The 20,107-nt window shown below is 44.5% G+C and overlaps 1 protein-coding gene and 1 pseudogene across 3 annotated transcripts; both read left to right on the top strand.

The window, feature by feature from the left end:
* The first annotated feature begins 7,765 nt into the window (after positions 1–7,765).
* tpt1 (tumor protein, translationally-controlled 1) lies at positions 7,766–10,536 on the top strand. 3 transcript variants are annotated; one of them, XM_021578587.2, is made up of 6 exons: positions 7,766–7,915; positions 8,647–8,766; positions 8,969–9,153; positions 9,323–9,428; positions 9,651–9,767; positions 9,881–10,536. In XM_021578587.2, exons 3-6 carry the CDS (start codon positions 8,969–8,971, stop codon positions 9,881–9,883), a joined length of 411 nt encoding a protein of 136 aa, XP_021434262.1. In that variant the 5' UTR covers positions 7,766–7,915; positions 8,647–8,766; the 3' UTR covers positions 9,884–10,536.
* A 2,802-nt stretch (positions 10,537–13,338) lies between these two features.
* Positions 13,339–16,827, top strand: LOC110501705 (annotated as a pseudogene).
* Positions 16,828–20,107: the final 3,280 nt, after the last annotated feature.

The following is a 20,107-nucleotide window of genomic DNA, read 5'->3' on the forward strand; positions in this document are numbered from 1 at the left end:
TGGACTACAGGAAACAGCAGAGGGAGCAGCACCCCCCCCCCCCCCCCCCCCATCCACATTGATGGGACAGTAGTAGAGAAGGTGGAAAGTTTTAAGTTCCTCGGCGTACACATCACGGACAATCTGAAATGCTCCACCCACACAGACAGCGTGATGAAGAAGGCGCAACAGCTCCTCTTCAACCTCAGGAGGCTGAAGAAATTTGGCGTGACATCTAAAACACTCACAAACTTTTACAGATGCACAATCGAGAGCATCCTTTCAGGCTGTATCACCGCCTGGTACGGCAATTGCACCACCCTCAACCGCAAGGGTCTTCAGAGGGTAGTGTGGTCTGCACAACTTATCACCGGGGGCAAACTACCTGCCCTCCAGGACACCTACAACACCCAATGTCACAGGAAGGCCAAAAAGATCATCAAGGACATCAGCCACCCGAGCCACTGCCTGTTCACCCCGCTATCATCCAGAAGGCAAGGTCAGTACAGGTGCATCGAAGCTGGGATCGAGAGACTGAAAAACAGCTTATATCTCAAGGCCATCAAACTGTTAAATAGCCATCACTAACATAGAGAGGCTGCTGCCAACATACAGACTCAAATCTCTGGCCACTTAAATAAATTGAATTAGTTAAGGTATCAGTAGTCACTTTAAATAACACCACTTTAATAATGTTTACATATCCTACATTACTCATCTCATATGTACAGTATATGCTGTATTCTAAACCATCTACTGCATCTTGCCTATGCCACACGCCATCGCTCATCCATATATTTATATGTACATATTCTATACATCCCTCTACATTTGTGTGTATTTGTGTGTGTAAGGTAGTTGTTGTCAATTAGTTAGATTACTTGTTAGATATTAATGCATAGTCGGAACTAGAAACACAAGCATTTCATTACACAAGCATTAACATCTGCTAACCATGTGTATGTGACCAATACATTTTGATTTGATTTGATTTGAGAGAGAGATTTCGTCATTTTTTTCAGTTTCAGTTACTTAGCTAGCAAATGCAGCTGGCTAGTTTAACCTACTTAAACGCCCGGCTCAAATAGAGGGATAGTGTAATGCCCGGGGTGTAGTGGAGGAAGGTGCAGGAAACAGAGAGTTCAGGGTAGCGATACTTTGACTTCACCACAAAGGTGAAAACAAAGCCAACCCAAACAAATGCCCCAAAACATGGGGAACTAAACAGTTCAGCAAAACACACATACACGGACAACCGTGACTTACAGTCGTGCACAATCGTACACTGAAAATAATCCCGCACACCCAGCAGGCGGGCCGGCTGGATAATAAAGCCCAACCAATTAACCTAAATAAACACAGGTGTAACTAATAAATAGACAAGGGGGAAAAAAGGATCCATGGCAGCTAGTAGGCCGGTGACGACCACCGCCGAGCTCCACCCGAACAGGAAGGGGAGCCACCTTCGGTAGGAGTCGTGACAGAACCCCCCCCCCCAATGCGCGGCTCCCGCAGTGCGCCAACACCGGCCTCGAGGGCGACCCGGAGGGCGAGGCTTAGGGCAATCCGGATGGAGGCGATGGAAATCCCTCAACATTGACGGATCCAAGATGTTCCCCACCGGTACCCAGCACCTCTCCTCCAGACCGTACCCCTCCCAGTCCACGAGGTACTGCAGGCCCCTCACCCGGTGTCTCGAGTCCAGAATGGCCCGTATCGTGTACGCCGGGGACCCCTCGATGTCCAGAGGGGGAGGAGGGACCTCCGGCACCTCACCGTCCTGCAGGGGACCAGCTACCACCGGCCTGAGGAGAGACACATGAAACGAGGGGTTAATACGATAATAGGAAAGGAGTTGTAATCGATCCTCCATAGGACTCTGAAGGGCCCCACACACCGCAGCCCCAGCTTCCGGCAGGGCAAGAGGAGGGGTAGGTTTCGGGTCGAGAGCCAGACCCTGTCCCCCGGTACAAACAAGGGGGCCTCACTACGGTGGCGGTCAGCACTCCTCTTCTGCCGTCCACTGGCTTGTTTGAGGGATCCTGGACGGCCCTCCAGGTCTCCTTGGAGCACTGCACCCACTCCTCCACCGCAGGAGTCTGACTCGGATGCCAAGGTGCCAGGACCGTCTGGTAGCCCAACACACACTGGAACGGAGATAGGTTTGTCGAGGAGTGACGGAGTGAGTTTTGAGCCAACTCCGCCATGGGACGTACCTAGACCACTCGATGGGCCGGTCCTGGCAATACGACTGCAGAAACCTACCCATCTCCCGGTTCACTCTCTCCACCTGCCCATTACTCTCGGGGTGATGACCGGAGGTCAGGCTGACCGAGACCCCCAGACGTTCCATGAACGCCCTCCGTACCCGGGACGTGAACTGGGGACCTTGATCAGAGATGTCCTCCGGCACCCCGTAGTGCCGGAAGACGTGGGTGAATAATGCCTCCGCAGTCTGTAGGGCTGTAGGGAGACCGGGCAACGGGAGGAGACGGCAGGACTTAGAAAACCAATCCACAACCACCAAAACCGTAGTGTTCCCCTGAGACGGGGGAGATCGGTCAGGAAATCCACTGATAAGTGAGACCCTGGCCGTTGTGGAACGGGGAGGGGTTGTAACTTCAACTCTAGGAAGGTGTCTAGGAGCCTTACTCTGGGTGCACACTGAACAGGAAGAGACACAAACCCTAACGTCCCTAGCCAAGGTGGGCCACCAATACTTCCCCCGGAGGCCCCGCACTGTCCTCGCCACCCCAGGATGATTTGAGGAGGCTAGGGTGTGAGCCCACCGGATCAGTTGGTCCCGAACACCAAGTGGCACGTACTTACGCCCAACCGGACACTGAGGAGGCACAGGCTCCACCCGTAACGCCCACTCGATGTCCGAGTCCACCTCCCATACCACTGGTGCCATCAGCCTCGAGGCTGGAAGGATGGGAGAAGGCTCGGTGGAACGATCCTCCGTGTCATAAAGACGACACAGCATCAGCCTTTATGTTCAGGGAGCCTGGTCTAAACGACAGAGTAAACCTGAATCGGGTGAAGAACATGGCCCACCTTGCCTGACGTGGATTCAGTCTCCTAGCTGCCCGAATATACTCCATATTCTGGTGGTCGGTCCAGATGAGAAAGGGGTGCTTAGCCCCCTCAAGTCAGTGTCTCCACACCCTCAGGGCCTTGACCACCGCTAACAACTCCCGGTCCCCCATATCATAGTTACGCTCCGCCGGACTGAGCTTCCTAGAAAAGAAAGCGCAGGGGCGGAGTTTTGGTGGCGTACCCGAGCTCTGTGATAGCACGGCACCCACCCCAGCCTCGGACGCGTCCACCTCCACTATAAATGCTAGAGAGGGGTCCGGGTGCTCCAACACGGGTGCATCCATGAACAGCGCCTTCAACCTATTGAAGGCTCTGTCCGCCTCTTCCGACCACCGCAAACGCACCGGACCCCCCAGTGAGGTAATGGGGGCCGCTACCTGGACAAAACCCAGGATAAACCTCCGGTAGTAATTGGCAAACCCCAAAAACCGCTGCACCTCCTTCACCGTGGTAGGAGTTGGCCAATTACGCACAGCCTTAATGCGGTCACACTCCATCACCACCCCTGAGGTGGAAATGCGATAACCCAGGAAGGAGACGGCTTGTTTGGCGAACACACACTTCTCAGCCTTGACGCATAGGACATGCTCCAGCAGTCTACCAAGCAACTTGCGTACCAGAGACACATGCGGCACGGGTGGCGGAATAGATCAGAATATCATCGATATAAACAACCACGCCCTGCCCGTGCAGGTCCCTGAGAATCTCGTCTACAAAGGATTGAAAGACGGCTGGAGCATTCTTTAACCCATACGGCATGACGAGGTACTCATAGTGGCCTGATGTGGTACTAATCGCGGTTTCCACTCATCTCCATCCCGAATACGCACCAGACTATAAGCGCTCCTGAGATCCAGTTTTGTGAAAAACTGTGCTCCGTGAAATGATTTCACCGCAGTAGCGATGAGAGGTAGCGGGTAACTAAACCCCACTATGCTGGCATTTAGACCTCTATAATCAATGCACGGATGCAGACCTCCCTCCCTTTTCTTCACAAAAAATAAACTCGAGGAGACGGGTGAGATGGAGGGCCGAATGTACCCCTGTCCCAGAGATTCCGTGACATATGTCTCCATAGCCAACGTCGCCTCCTGGGACAATGGGTACACGTGACTCTTGGGAAGCGCAGCGTTTACCTGGAGATTTATCGCAATGTCCCCCCCCCCCCGGTCGATGAGGTGGTAATTTAGTCGCTCTCTTCTTACTGAAAGCGATTGCCAAATCGGCATATTTGGGGGGGATGCGCACCATGGAACTCTGTCTGGACTCTCCACCGACGTGGCACCGATGGAAACTCCCAGACACCTTCCAGAACACTCCTCTGACCACCCCTGGAGAACCCTCTGTCTCCATGAAATACTTTTTTGCCCCACTGTACACGGACAACCGTGACTTACAGTCGTGCACAATCGTACACTGAAAATAATCGCACACACCCAGCAGGCGGGCCGGCTGGATAATAAAGCCCAACCAATTAACCTAACTAAACACAGGTGTAACTAATAAACAGACAAGGGGAAAAAAGGATCAGTGGCAGCTAGTAGGCCGGTGACGTCGACCGCAGAGCGCCACCCGAACAGGAAGAGGAGCCACCTTCGGTAGGAGTCGTGACAGATAGTATGTTAGCTAGCTGGCTATGACTTTCCAACACAACACTGGAACTTTTCCAAGTCAAGGTAAGCTTTTGGTGTATTCATTTATCGCCGCCAGAGCTGCTGGTGTAACTGCTAAACTGCTTACTGACTACACTGTAACATTACTGCATGATTGTGCGGGTTAACTAACACATGAGTTCTATTATCTATGTTGACTAGGACGTTACTTTAGCTATTATTGGGACAACAATGTAGGCTATGTGTAGCAGTTATGATCGCCTGGTCACATACAGTTGAAGTTGGAAGTTTACATACACTTAGGTTGGAGTCATTTAAACTCGTTTTTCAACCACTCCACAAATTTCTTGTTAACAAACTATAGTTTTGGCAAGTCGGTTAGGACAGCTACTTTGTGCATGACACACAACATTTTTCCAACAGTTGTTTACAGACAGATTATTTCACTTATAATTCACTGTATCACAATTCCAGTGGGTCAGAAGTTTACATACACTAAGTTGACTGTGCCTTTAAACAGCTTGGAACATTCCAGAAAATGATGCCATGGCTTTAGAAGCTTCTGATAGGCTAATTGACACAATTTGAGTTAATTGGAGGTGTACCTGTGGATGTATTTTAAGGCTTACCTTCAAACTCAGTGCCTCTTTGCTTGACATTGTGGGAAAATCAAAAGAAATCAGCCAAGACCTCCACAAGTCTGGTTCATCCATGGGAGCAATTTCCAAATGCCTGAAGGTACCACGTTCATCTGTACAAACTATAGTACGCAAGCACCATGGGACCACGCAGCCATCATACCGCTCAGGAAGGAGACGCGTTCGGTCTCCTAGAGATGAACGTACTTTGGTGCGTAAGGTGCAAATCAATCTCAGAACAACAGCAAAGGACCTTGTGAAGATGCTGGAGGAAACAGGTACAAAAGTATCTATATCCACAGTAAAATGAGTCCTATATCGACATAACCTGAAAAGCCACTCAGCATGGAAGAAGCCACTGCTCCAAAACTGCCATAAAAAAGCCAGACTACGGTTTGCAACTGCATTTGGGGACAAAGATCGTACTTTTTGGAGAAATGTCCTCTGGTCTGATGAAACAAAAATAGAACTGTTTGGCTATAATGACCATCGTTATGTTTGGAGGAAAAAGCGGGAGTCTTGCAAAGAACACCATCCCAACCGTGAAGCACAGGGTTGGCAGCATCATGTTGTTGGGGTGCTTTGCTGCAGGAGGGCCTGGTGCACTTCACAAAATAAATGGCATCATGAGGCAGGAAAATTATGTGGATATATTGAAGCAACATCTCAAGACATAAGTTAAAGCTTGTTCGCGTATTGGTCTTCCAAATGGACATTGACCCCAAGCATACTTCCAAAGATGTGGCAAAATGGCTTAAGGACAAAGTCAAGGTATTGGAGTGGCCATCACAAAGCCCTGACCTCAATCCTATAGAAAATGTGCGGGCAGAAATGAAAAAGTGTGTGTGAGCAAGGAGGCCTACAAACCAGACTCAGTTACACCAGCTCTGTCAGGAGGAATGGGACAAAATTCACCCAACTTATTGTGGGAAGCTTGTGGAAGGCTACCCGAAGCGTTTGACCCATGTTAAACAATTTAAAGGCAATGCTACCAAATACTAATTGAGTGTGTGTAAACTTCTGACCCACTGGGAATGTGATAATAAAAGCGGAAATTAATCATTCTCTCTACTATTATTCTGACATTTCACATTCTTAAAATAAAGTGGTGATCCTAACTGACTTAAGACAGGGAATTTTAACTAGGATTAAATTGTGAAATTGTGAAAAACTGAGTTTAAATGTATTTGGCTAAGGTGTATGTAAACTTCCGACTTCAACTGTACAGCTGATGTGTTGTGCATTGAAGTCCACAAACAAAGGGAAATGGTGAGAGGAAGAGAGTGAATAGATGCGAGATGAAAACAACTGTGGCTGCTATGAAAGTGAACTGTGTGTACGTGTGATCAGGGGTGAATTCATTCCGCCGATTCTGTTGAAAAATATTTCATAAAAATGGAAACAAACAAAACGGGGGGGAAAATCACCTGAATTTGTTCAATTGAAACTCTTGTTTGCAACTGTTGGACTAATGATTTCACCTTAGATAAGCTAGACGCAGGCGAGTGTGTGCAAGGCGGTATGTGTCACCGTCTCTCACCTCAAGATTGCTTTTGACCTGTGTTCCTACGTTGTAAACTTTCATTCATAGGCTAGGTTGTAGCAACCTGATGAATGGCATAGGGAAATTGAGTGTCATGTAGTAGCCTAACCCTATTGATGTTACATTGACCTGGGTGAATGGAATATGAATGACAGTCATCCAATATGCTGTAATCGAAATATGACTATGCTCATGAGAAGAAAATAAATTGTCCTCCCTCATCTTAAATGGCACTGACCGCCACTGGTGTCAACAGCTGCCCACAGTGTGTAGAAATACCATTAACCCGAGGCCTGTTCTGAACAAAAATACTGGACTGATTAGATTGGTGGAGGAACTGAAGAATACAGGACTACATGCTGCTTCTCCTGCTCACTGTTATGCTAAACCTGGAGATGTGGAGTGTCTGACCTCTTACTACGAGACTCATCTTCAGCCTCATTATGAAGTTGGGTGGGTCCCCGCGCGGGACGGTTGAGCTAACGTAGGCTAATGCGATTAGCATGAGGCTGTAACTAACAAGTGCAGGCTTACCCTGGCGTATCGTTTTGATAACCATGTACATCTCTCTCGGACAAGGTGACTTTGATCAATATATTCGGCTCTATTTACTCACGGACTCTAAAAAGGTTTTATGGGTATTATCATACTGACTCATACTGTGGTACTCTATGGTGTTGGTGCATGATGCTTCTGTCCTCTACTTCTATACTGATGTGACAACACATCTCACACACATTGGTGTCCTCCACAACCCGGTCACCCCAACCATCCTTCCACCCAAAACTAACTTTTCAATTTAAAAACATAATAGTATGTATCGCTATTTTATGGGTTTTCGTATTTTTATCCACCAGAGGGCAGACTTGCCTCATAAATGGGTCAAATATAAATTACTTCAACAGCAAATTGTACACTAGACCGCGTTGGATGCATGACGCTCTTTTCTGGTCAAGCCAGTGAGGGTGAGGGTACTCCGTTGTCTTTGTGTCGAATTCGAAACTTCAATCCGACAATGATCATCTACAAGGACATCATCACTGGTAATGACAAATATCTCGTATGCCCATTAATGTATATATTTTTAAAATTGTTGTTGTCATGCTATCTATATTCAGAATCAAGTGTGTTGGTCTTTAATGGTTCCCGGTGTTGTGAAATCAAAGGCTAAGGCCTTGCACAGGGCCACACGTAACCTCAACTGTGTGTGTTTACTATAAACCGTTACTATTACTCCACATCTCACACACATTTTAATCAAGAAAAAATGAATGTTTGGTAATGTAACCAAAGGAGAATATTTACTTATCGCGATGCAAAACAGGTGCAGTTTACGGTAATGGGATATGTGGACCTTGTTAGTCAGCCTGCAGCTGCTTGTGTTCCATGCGCGCGCTGACAGATTTGACAGCTGACAAAAGACCGTCAACTAACAGCAAACGCTATCAATCACTCAATGGTTGAACTGTATATTCGTCGATTATCCACATACTAACCATTTGCACACATACTAGTATCTTAATGTTATGCTTCTAATCCAGTTATATTAGCATTGTAAACCTAGCAGATGTTGCTAGTACCACAGCAGTAGCTAGCATGTCTGTCAGCCGTCTAACAAATAGGATTAGTGGGCAAGCTCAGCTATGTTAGCCGGCAGCAGCAGGACCTGGCCTGGGGAAGTCTGTAGAAGGCCCAAGGCAAACTACCTGACAACAATGTAACCTTGTGACTGTGAGCTATTAATGTGGTTTCTATTCATTCTGTTTTATTGCAGGGGATGAAATGTTCTCTGACATTTACAAGATCAAAGAATCAACAAATGGGATGTTATTGGAAGTTGAGGGAAAGGTGCGTCTCCACTGCAGGTATAAGCTCTGAGTTGTGGTGGTGAGAGGTGAGATGTATTAGGATTTGGAACCACTTATTGACTTGGGTATCATCTCAACTCATAGTTTTGCATTATGCCTGAGTTTACATAGAAAAGTCCGATCAGATGGTCCTGAAATAGAATAAGGTGTTTGACAGTAATGGGACCCAACCACTGAGTGATTCAGCACTCACTCTCCTTCCTCTGATATTCCCCCTCCTCCCCTCAGATGGTTAGTAGAACGGAGAATATCGATGACTGTCTGTTGGGGGCAAATGCATCGGCGGAGGTGCAGGATGACGGCTGCGAGTCCAGCACAGTCAGTGGAGTGGACATTGTCCTCAACCACAAACTGCAGGAGACATCCTTCACCAAGGACTCATACAAGGGCTACATCAAGGACTACATGAAGGCGTGAGTGTTTTAGTGACGAGTGTCTGCGCATGTGTTTGGGCTAGGACTGATACAGGCAAAACCCATCAGTCTCCCTGTATGCCCCTCACAACTGTGACTGTACTTATGTAGATGAAAATGTCCTTATTTGAAATGAAAAGCAGTTGAAGGTGTGTGGGGGTGTGTGCAGGATCAAGGCTAAGCTGGAGGAGAACAACCCAGACAGAGTGAAGCCTTTCATGGCTGGAGCTCAGGAGGAGATCAAGAAGATCATGGGCAACATGAAGAACTACCAGGTAACTACTAGTTATAGCTAGCTATACATCTACTACTGCCTACAGCAAATTCAGCTACACATACATTCCTCACATCAACTATTTGTGCTCAGTCAAGCTGTGATGATTGAAGGTCCAGGCCTATGAAACTAAAAAGATCTAGATTGGAGAAGAATCTTATGGATGTAGTTTCACTGACCTAATTTCTTACATCCCCTCTCTCTGTTCCCCCTCCCACTGTAGTTTTTTACAGGTGAGTCAATGAACCCAGATGGTATGGTTGGGCTGCTGGATTTCCGTGAGGACGGCATCACTCCCTTCATGACATTCTTCAAAGACGGCCTGGAGATCGAGAAATGCGTGAGTCCCTTTTATCCCAGTCTACTCATGTCTAATAACACACTTATGTTATAACTTATAACCAGTCTACTCGTGTGTTATAACCACTGACCTTCCTCTCCTCTCTTTCACAGTAACACTGGACTAACTCTGTTTCTATTGGCTGCTCAGCTGCATCTCACCTGACCCACGACCACCAACCAACGAGACGACTGCTCTGCATTACATTTGGATTGAAAGCATTTAGTTACAATTGTTATATTATATCTGATTGGAATGGAAGTATTACTTTAAAGTATTATAAGATGCCCAAACCATGTCATGTCTATGGGGTTGGCTGAAGGGGTGCTGTGACAGTATTTTGGTGTTGATTCTGTAATTGACCTTACTGATTACTGTGTTAAACTCTGACTATTGCGTTCTGGTAAACTGGTATATTCAGGAAGGCCCAATCAGAACATTCAGATGGAGGCATATATATATATATATATATATATCATGTAGAATAAGGAATTGTGTCAGCTTTAATATGTTACATTTCTACCTGGGAAATTCAATATGTCACACAGTTTGCTGGGATGATTTGTTTATCTCTGCGAAGACAATGTTTCAGTCCAATGATTAGTTATTCATTAATTGGTTATTTATTGTTGATGGATTTAACTCTCAGGCCTCCATTTGCTTGGTTTACAGTTACATTAGATGTGACACCCTTACTAAAAGTAGTGGGATAGCTTAGGACTTCCTGATTTGAGTTGTGAAAAATTAAACTAACACTGGGTAAAACATTTCCAGTTGTGGTGTTGATTTGTTTAAAAACGTAGATACAATCATTGGATCCATGAAATATATTTTATGTTAATACCATTGGCCTTTTTGTTGAAAAGTTTATCTCTAGAGCTTGTTCTGTCAAGTAAGTAGTCCTGCATATTTAGTGAAAATGGAAAATATGCAAATACCAGTCGTTCCATCATTTTATGGAGTCTTTATAAATTCTTTATTGCAGGTTCTGTAAGTAAGGTGAAAGACAAAAGCCAAAGAACCCATCCAAAGTACAGTGTAGCTTTAAGGCAAGTGCTTCACACAGTGTGGTTCATGGTGCAAGATCCCCACACCATCCTACCAACAGGTTGACAACAAGCAGACACTGGTCATGTAACTTTGGGTACCAGTCAAAGAACAGAAAGACTCCCAACTCTCAACCATGATGGGAGGCCCTTGGGTCAGCATTTATATCCCGGGCAGGATGCTCCTTTCTGGGCTAGTCACCCTTCATCTCTTCCCTGGTAGTGGTGGTTCCCAGGTGCTCTTGTGGGTTCCTTTAGCGTTGTACACGCCTATCTCCCTCAGGATCTCCTTCAAGTAGGTCTACAGGAAACACAAACAAAACACATCTCTCTGGATCTCCTTTACATATGTCTGAGACAAAATAAAAAAAGGCAGTAAATTAAGCTAAATGAACTGTTTTGCTGCCAGACAAGGCTCCGCTGATACCCAGGTGTAGCGGTGGTAAGGATTCACTCCATTGTGCTGAAAAGAAAGCTCAGCTGTTGGAACAGTTTTATGTAGGCTCTAAATGTTTGTGAGCACCGTTTGTTACCCTTATACTGTAATTAATGTATTGTTTAGTGTTGTGATGTGTTGTGTCGTGGCTTTGCTAGCATGCATCTAACAATTTATTTACTTTTTTGCCCTACCAAGATTTACATTCTAAAATCGCCACTACAAACACCTCTGGGAGAAGCCGATCAATTAATGAAGATATAGGGTCTGATTTAGAGAAGCAGAGAAATTAGTGAAGATATAGGGTCTGATTGAGAGAAGCAGAGAAATTAATGAAGATATAGCGTCTCATTGAGAGAAGCACAGAAATTAGTGAAGATATAGGGTCTCCTTGAGAGAAGCAGAGAAATTAATTAAGATATAGGGTCTCCTTGAGAGAAGCGTCAGAGCAGGTGATAAAGACAAAATGGCACACTATGTTGTACAATGGTTGAATAGTGAATATAGCCTACTGGTATAATGCACAGTACTGTCACTATACAGACACAGGCAAGCATGCATGTTCTCAAACACTCAGGGAGAGAGAAGAGTTGCTATAGCAAACACAGAACAGTTACTATAGCAATCCCTGTCAACCTCAGCTACAATAAAACAGTATGGAAGACATTCATTCCATTATTAGGTATTCTCCTGGACTTAGATATGACTACTGTTCCTCCACATCTACTAAACTCACTCAGAAAGGAAGCCAGGAGAAATAGCCTACAGTATCTATCAGTGATGCTTTTTAAAACAGTCGCCTCATTATATTTAGTTGTATTGAATTTGGTTTCACTCACTTCTTTAGTTTCATGTAGTTTTCATTGACGTGAGGTCTGCACTCTGCTCTCTGTACCGTTATGCCCTCCAGACTGATCTTATCTGAAAAAGACAGTATATGTTTGCATCAATGACACGCACACAGACACACACACAAATCAATAACAGAATTCTGATTTTAATCAGATTGTATTCTTTATTTCAGTACAACAGGGCTAAAACGTGTTACTTAATATCCTTCAGCACTGAACTGAACCACTTAAATTCGTTCAGGTGGGTTTGGATTGGTGCACAGTTTGGTAAAAAGACTGGGTTTGGATTGGTGCACAGTTTGGTAAAAAGACTGGGTTTGGATTGGTGCACAGTTTGGTAAAAAGACTGGGCAGCTGTGGGAGTGTGACACGTGTCTTGTTTCCAACAAGGCCTTTTGCTGTTGCTGATGTCAATCTTGTGAACAAAGGGTGGCAGTGGGGTTACGGTATGGGCAGGTAAAAACTACGGACAACAAACACAATTGCATTTTATCCAGGGCAATTTGAATGCACAGAGATATCCTGATGAGATCCTAAGGCCCATTGTAGTGCTATCCATCCGTCGCCATCACCTCATGTTCCAGCATGATAATGCACAGCGACCATGTCGCAAGGATCTGTACACAATTCCTGGAAGCTGGAAATGTACTAAATCTTCCATGGCCTGGATTCTCACCAGACATGTCACCCATTGAGCATGTTTGGGATGCTCTGGATCAATGTGTATGACAGCGTGTTCCAGTTCCCACCAATATCCAGCAACTTTGCACAGCCATTGAAGATGAGTGGGACAACATTCCACAGGCCACAATCAACAGCCTGACCAACTCTATGCAAAGGAGATGTGTCGCCTTGCATGAAGCAAATGGTGGTCACACCAGATACTGACAGGATTTCTGATCCTCGCCCCTTTTTTTTCAAGGTATCTGTGACCAACAGATGCATAATCTGTATTCCCAGTCATGTGAAATCCATAGATTAGGGCCTAATAAATTGATTTCAATTGACTGTTTACCTTATATGGATTGTAACTCAGTAAAATCTTTGAAATTGTTGCAAGTTGCGTTTATATGTTTGTTCAGTGCTACAACTGAACAAAAACTCAAGAGGTAGCCTATGGGTTTTTGGCTTTTTTACTGAACAATACAGTTAGGCCTAGTTGAAGACAGAATGCACAAAAAAGGCTGACAGCCTGGCCTAAACTTTCCTTGGGCGCCGAAGACGTGGGGATGTCGATTATGGCAGCCTCCCGCACTTCTCTAATTCAGAGGGGTTGGGTTTAATGCGGAAGACACATTTCAGTTGAATGCATTGAACGCTTGCATTTGAAGGAAGCGCATGAATATCAAACAACGTTTTGTAGTTATGGCTAGGCGAATATTGGTATGGAATCGGTACTATTGGGAATTTTCCAGTACATATGTGCACATTATACATCTTGGAGTAGTAAGCAGAATCAATACAAGCCATATGTGTCTGGGCCATTAGACGCACACTCTGAAGCCATTAATCAATAGGTCATCAGGTTAAGGGAAGGCATATGTGTCTGGGTCATTACGCTAAGGGAAACCAATAATCAATAGGTCATTAGCATAGGGAAGCCATTACCTAGTCCCGTGAGGTTCATTAGATGTGCATTTGGAGTGTATTACTAAAAGCACCATGAGACATGCACCTGGAGTGTGCATCTCCTGTTTCTTTTTGTATCATTGCTATGGATACACCACAGATTATATGCCCTAAGGTCTGTGCCAAACAAGAAAATGGAAACCAAGCTGAGATACAGATGAAGTCGGAAGATTACATACACCTTAGCCAAATACATTTAAACTCAGTTTTTCACAATTCCTGATATTTAATCCAAGTAAAAATTCCCTGTCTTAGGTCAGTTAGGATCACCACTATATTTTAAGAATGTGAAATATCAGAATAATAGTAGAGAAAATGATTAATTTCTGCTTTTATTATCACATTCCCAGTGGGTCAGAAGTTTACATACACTCAATTAGTATTTGGTAGCATTGCCTTTAAATTGTTTAACATGGGTCAAACACGTCGGGTAGCCTTCCACAAGCTTCCCACAATAAGTTGGGTGAATTTTGGCCCATTCCTCCTGACAGAGCTGGTGTAACTGAGTCAGGTTTGTAGGCCTCCTTGCTCACACACGCTTTTTCAGATCTGCCCACAAATTTTCTATGGGATTGAGATCAGGGCTTTGTCATGGCCACTCCAATAACTTGACTTTGTTGTCCTTAAGCCATTTTGCCACAACTTTGGAAGTATGCTTGGGGTCATTGTCAATTTGGAAGACCCATTTGCGACCAAGCTTTAACTTCCTGACTGATGTCTTGAGATGTTGCTTCAATATATCCACATAATTTTCCTGCCTCATGATGTCATCTATTTTGTGAAGTGCACCAGTCCCTCCTCCAGCAAAGCACCCCAACAACATGATGCTGCCAACCCTGTGCTTCACGGTTGGGATGGTGTTCTTCGGCTTGCAAGCCTCCCCCTTTTTCCTCCAAACATAACAATGGTCATTAGGGCCAAACAGTTCTATTTTTGTTTCATCAGACCAGAGGACATTTCTCCAAAAAGTAAGATCTTTGTCCTCATGTGCAGTTGCAAACCGTAGTCTGGCTTTTTTATGGTGGTTTTGGAACAGTGGCTTCTTCCTTGCTGAGCGGTTATGTCGATATAGGACTCGTTTTACTGTGGATATAGATACTTTTGTACCCATTTCCTCCAGCATCTTCACAAGGTCCTCTGCTGTTGTTCTGGGATTGATTGTACTTTTCGCACCAAAGTACGTTCATCTCTAGGAGACAGACTGCGTCTCCTTCCTGAGCGTTATGATGGCTGCGTGGTCCCATGGTGTTTATACTTGTGTACTATTGTTTGTAGAGATGAACGTGGTACCTTCAGGCATTTGGAAATTGCTCCCAAGGATGAAGCAGACTTGCGGAGGTCTACAATTTATTTTCTGAGGTCTTGGTTGATTTCTCTTGATTTTTCCATGATGTCAAGCAATGAGGCACTGAGTTTGAAGATAGGCCTTGAAATACATCCACAGGTACACCTCCAATTGACTCAAATTGTGTCAATTAGCCTATCAGAAGCTTCTAAGGCCATGACATCATTTTCTGGAATTTCCCAAGCTGTTTTACCTTAATGAAGGCGTGAGTGTTTTAGTGACGGGTGTCTGCGCATGTGTTGTGTGTGCTAGGACTGATACAGGCAAAACCCATCAGTCTCCCTGTATGCCCCTCACAACTGTGACTGTACTTATGTAGATGAAAATGTCCTTATTTGAAATGAAAAGCAGTTGAAGGTGTGTGCAGGATCAAGGCTAAGCTGGAGGAGAACAACCCAGACAGAGTGAAGCCCTTCATGGCTGGAGCTCAGGAGGAGATCAAGAAGATCATGGGCAACATGAAGAACTACCAGGTAACTACTAGTTATAGCTAGCTATACATCTACTACTGCCTACAGCAAATTCAGCTACACATACATTCCTCACATCACAACTATTTGTGCTCAGTCAAGCTGTGATGACACCTTTGGAGGAATGGAGTTTCAGGCCTACGAAATTCAACAGTTATGAGCTTGCTTAAAAAACGTATTCCTATGTGTTCATTAACCAATTTAAATCACTGTCTGTTTCAAATAATTTGTAAGATCCTTATTTGCATAAAATGGACAGAGACCAATCTACCAAAATTAGCCAATAGCATTTATTCTCGAGAGAGCTGATCATAGTACCATGTACATCAGTTTATATATGACATATGACGTCATAGGTTTTAAAATGTCCCTCCTCCTCTCCAACCAGGACAAAGCAGCGTCAAAAGTTAATTCCAACTCACTAGCGCACATACATGACACACAATATATCTGGATTATCTCCTGAAGTCTCACCACAGTTTATTACCACTTAGCAGACAGTTCCGGTCCCCCTCAGATACGGAAAACCTGGAGGGGCTCTCGCTGTCTTATTCTATCTCCACAGAGTTTTAGCCGGGTAGGTTCAAACATAGGTTAAGGACCCTCTTTGCTTACTTTAGACACACACATGCATTCCTCTCTTCCCCACTCCAACCTAGTTGGAGCGGTGTTTATTATTTTGAATTACTCCTTGTTCATGCTACATAACATCTAATCCCTAATGGTTAAGTTTCTGAGTAGAATTATTCAATCATGTATCTTAAACCTTGATCAAATATCTTAACAAGAAGTAACGTGTGGAGTTACAATGACCAAATGTCTTCATCCACTTACACTCACTCTCCCTCCTAGTTCTTTACAGGTGTATGAACCCAGATGGTATGATTGGTCTGCTGGACTTCCGTGAGGACGGCATCACTTCCTTTATGACATTCTTCAACGACGGCCTGGAGATCAAGAAATTAGTCCCTTTAGCCCAGTCTACTTATGTTATAACTTATAACCAGTCTACTCGTGTTATAACCACTGTTCTTTTTCTCTCTCGCAGTAACACTCTGGTCTAACATACTGACCAGACCGGACGCGTTTCCTCAAGCGTCGCAAAATAAATTTAGAAATCCATGTTGTTCAATTATTGCACCCACACTGCTTGCGCGTGCCAACGAGTGTCTGCATTGCCAACGGCTAAAATAGAAGTCCTTTCTATTTCTGATGCAGATCACGCTGAAAGTCCTGCCTCTCCCATCGGTTTATAGAAGCAGGTACCCACGTGCCATCTCCTCATTGGTTATACCCACGTGGGTGATTGAAAGTCTAAATGTTTTTCCGGTTGTCGTGGTAATACTATGAAAGTGTAGATGCCAATCACCATATATGTTCAAAGATGAAAAAGCCTGGAAGGAGGAGAGATGACTAGAAACAATTTGTTTTATGTGTGGATTAATTAGCAGAGTAGAGGAGCTTGTGCATTTCAGGTGAAATAACAACTCAATGTTTATATCCCAGGACAAATTAGCTAGCAACAGCAAGCTAGCTAAATAGGACAAATTAGCTAGTAAGTGCAAGCTAACTAGCTAAATTGCCATACATTTTTAATGCTTTTTGACCTGTCCCCAAATTAATGTCATTGGTTCAGTATATTTTGATATTTTAACCTGCGTGTTGTGAACGTGTTTGGTGTAGGGGGACAAAATAGATTTATGCACAATGGCGCACGTGCGCAGCCGGTTTGGGTTCCGTGTAAGAACTTTGCCTCTATTGGCTGTTTAGCTGCATCTCACCTGACCCACGACTACTGACCAACCAGTGGTTTAAAGTATTATACAATGGCTTGCGAAAGTATTCACCCTCTTGTCATTTTTCCTATTTTGTTGCCTTACAACCTGGAATTCAAATAGATTTTTTGGGGGGGGTTGTATCATTTGATTTACACAACGTGCCTAACACTTTGAAGATGCAAAATATTTTTTGTGAAACAAACAAGAAATAAGACAAAAAAAAAAGAACTTTAGCGTGCTTAACTATTCACCCCCCCAAAGTCAATACTTTGTAGAGCCACCTTTTGCAGCAATTATAGCTGCAAATCTCTTGGGGTTTGTCTCTAAGCGTGGCACATCTAGCCCATGGGAGTTTTGCCCAAACTTCAAGGCAAAACTGCTCCAACTCCTTCAAGTTGGATGGGTTCCGCTGGTGTACAGCAGTCTTTAAGTCATACCACAGATTCTCACTTAGATTGAGGTCTGGGCTTTGACTAGGACATGTGACATTTTTCCCGTTAAACCACTTGAGTGTTGCTTTAGCAGTATGCTTAGGGTCATTGTCCTAATGGAAGGTGAACCTCCGTCCCAGTCTCAAATCTCTGGAAGACTGAAACAGGTTTCCCTCAAGAATTTCCCCGTATTTAGCGCCATCCATCATTTCTTCAATTCTGGCCAGTGTAATAACATATTAACACATGTAATAAAGCATTCACTGACTGTTGTCTGCCTGTGGCCTAACCATGCAATTATAGCTTGCACTAATAAATGCTCTCTGTCTCATAACCTCCCCTCCCCCTGTTCCCAGCAGATACTAACCGCACTGGCACCCCCCCGCACAGATGGCTGAAACTCCCTAACCACAGCTTACACACACACACATACAGTTTCACACAGGCACACACACCTCAGCACAGAGAACAAAGAACTCAGTTCTGCACCAATGGAGAAGTGACCGCGGGACCAGACCAAGCCCTGCTGTTCCACGCCAACCAGTCCGAAGCAAGAACAAAGACGATTCTACCTACGTCATTCTATGTACAAAATCCTATGCACACAATGTTTCGGGGCCTCTTCAGCTGGCTCCATCTGAGTCAATTGAAGGAGTCCGTGCACGCTAGAGCAATATCTTTCTCTGAATAAACAGCCTTACTCTATACTTTACTCCACCGAGTCCTGGTTCTTGACCCAGTCAATTCCTCCAATTCTTATCATCAACACCAGTTTCCCAGTCCCTCCCAATGAAAAACATACCCATAGCATGGTGCTGCCATCACCATGCTTCCCTGTGGAGGTGTTGTTCTCAAGGTGATGAGATGTGTTGTCTTTGCACCAGACATAGCGTTTTCCTTGATGACCAAAAAGCAACATTTTTGTCTCATCTAACCAGAGTACCTTCCATTTGTTTGGGGAGTCTCCCACATGCCTTTTGGCGAACACCAAACTTGTTTGCTTATTTTATTCTTTAAGCAATGGCTTTTTTCTGGCCACTCTTCCATAAATCCCAGCTTTGTGGAGTGTACGGCTTAGTGGTCCTACGGACAGATGCTCCAATCTCAGCTGTGGACCTTTGCAGCTCCTTCAGGGTTGTCTTTGGTCTCTTTTTTGCCTCTCTGATTAATGCCCCCTTTGCCTGGTCTGTGAGTTTTGGTGGGCGGCCCTCTCTTGGCAGGTTTGTTGTGGTGCCATATTCTTTCCATTTTTTAATAATGGAATTAATGGTGCTCCATGGGATGTTCAAAGTTTTGGATATTTTCTTATAACCCAACCCTGATCTGTACTTCTCCACAACTTTTTCCCTGACCTGTTTGGAGAGCTCCTTGGTCTTCATGGTGCTTGGTGATCTAAGTGTATATATACACCTGTTTTTCACTTCACCAATTTGGACTATTTTGTATGTCCATTACATGAAATCCAAATAAAATAAATGTAATTTACAGGTTGTAATGCAACAAAATAGGAAAAATGGTGCTTGGTGGTGCTGCAGACTCTGGGGCCTTTCAGAACAGGTGTATATATACTTAGATCATGTTACACTTAGATTGCACACAGGTGAACTTTATTTAACTAATTATGTGACTTCTGAAGGTAATTGGTTGCACCAGATCTTATTTAGGGGCTTCGTGGCAAAGCGGGTGAATACATATGTGTAACAGTATAACTTTAGACCGTCCCCTCGCGAACCAGGAACTCTGCACACATCAACAACAGTCACCCACGAAGCATCGTTACCCATCGCTCCACAAAAGCCGCGGCCCTTGCAGAGCAAGGGGAACTACTACTTCAAGGTCTCAGAGCAAGTGACGTCACCGATTGAAACGCTATTTAGTGCACACCACCGCTAACCTGCTAGCTATTTCACATCTGTTACATATGCACGCACCACTTTTCCTGTAGTTCTTTAACAAGTTATTGTTTTTCACTTCACCAATTTGGACTATTTTGTATGTCCATTACATGAAATCCAAATAAAATAAATGTAATTTACAGGTTGTAATGCAACAAAATAGGAAAAATACCAAGGGGGGTGAATACTTTTGCAAGGCACTGTATGATGCCCAAACCATGTCATGTATATGGAGTTGACTGAAGGGGTGCTGTGACAGTATTTTGGTATTGATTCTGTAAATATATATACACACACTACCTTTTTATTTTTATTGGTCAGTCTGAGATGTGGCTTTTTCTTTGCAACTCTGCGTAGAAGGCCAGCATCCTGGAGTCACCTCTTCACTGTTGATATTCCGTTAAAAATCATCTGTTTCCAGCTACAATAGTCATTTACAACATTAAATGTCAACACTGT

This window comes from Oncorhynchus mykiss, chromosome 22, assembly GCF_013265735.2.
Source record: "Oncorhynchus mykiss isolate Arlee chromosome 22, USDA_OmykA_1.1, whole genome shotgun sequence".
NCBI classification, from domain to species: domain Eukaryota; kingdom Metazoa; phylum Chordata; class Actinopteri; order Salmoniformes; family Salmonidae; genus Oncorhynchus; species Oncorhynchus mykiss.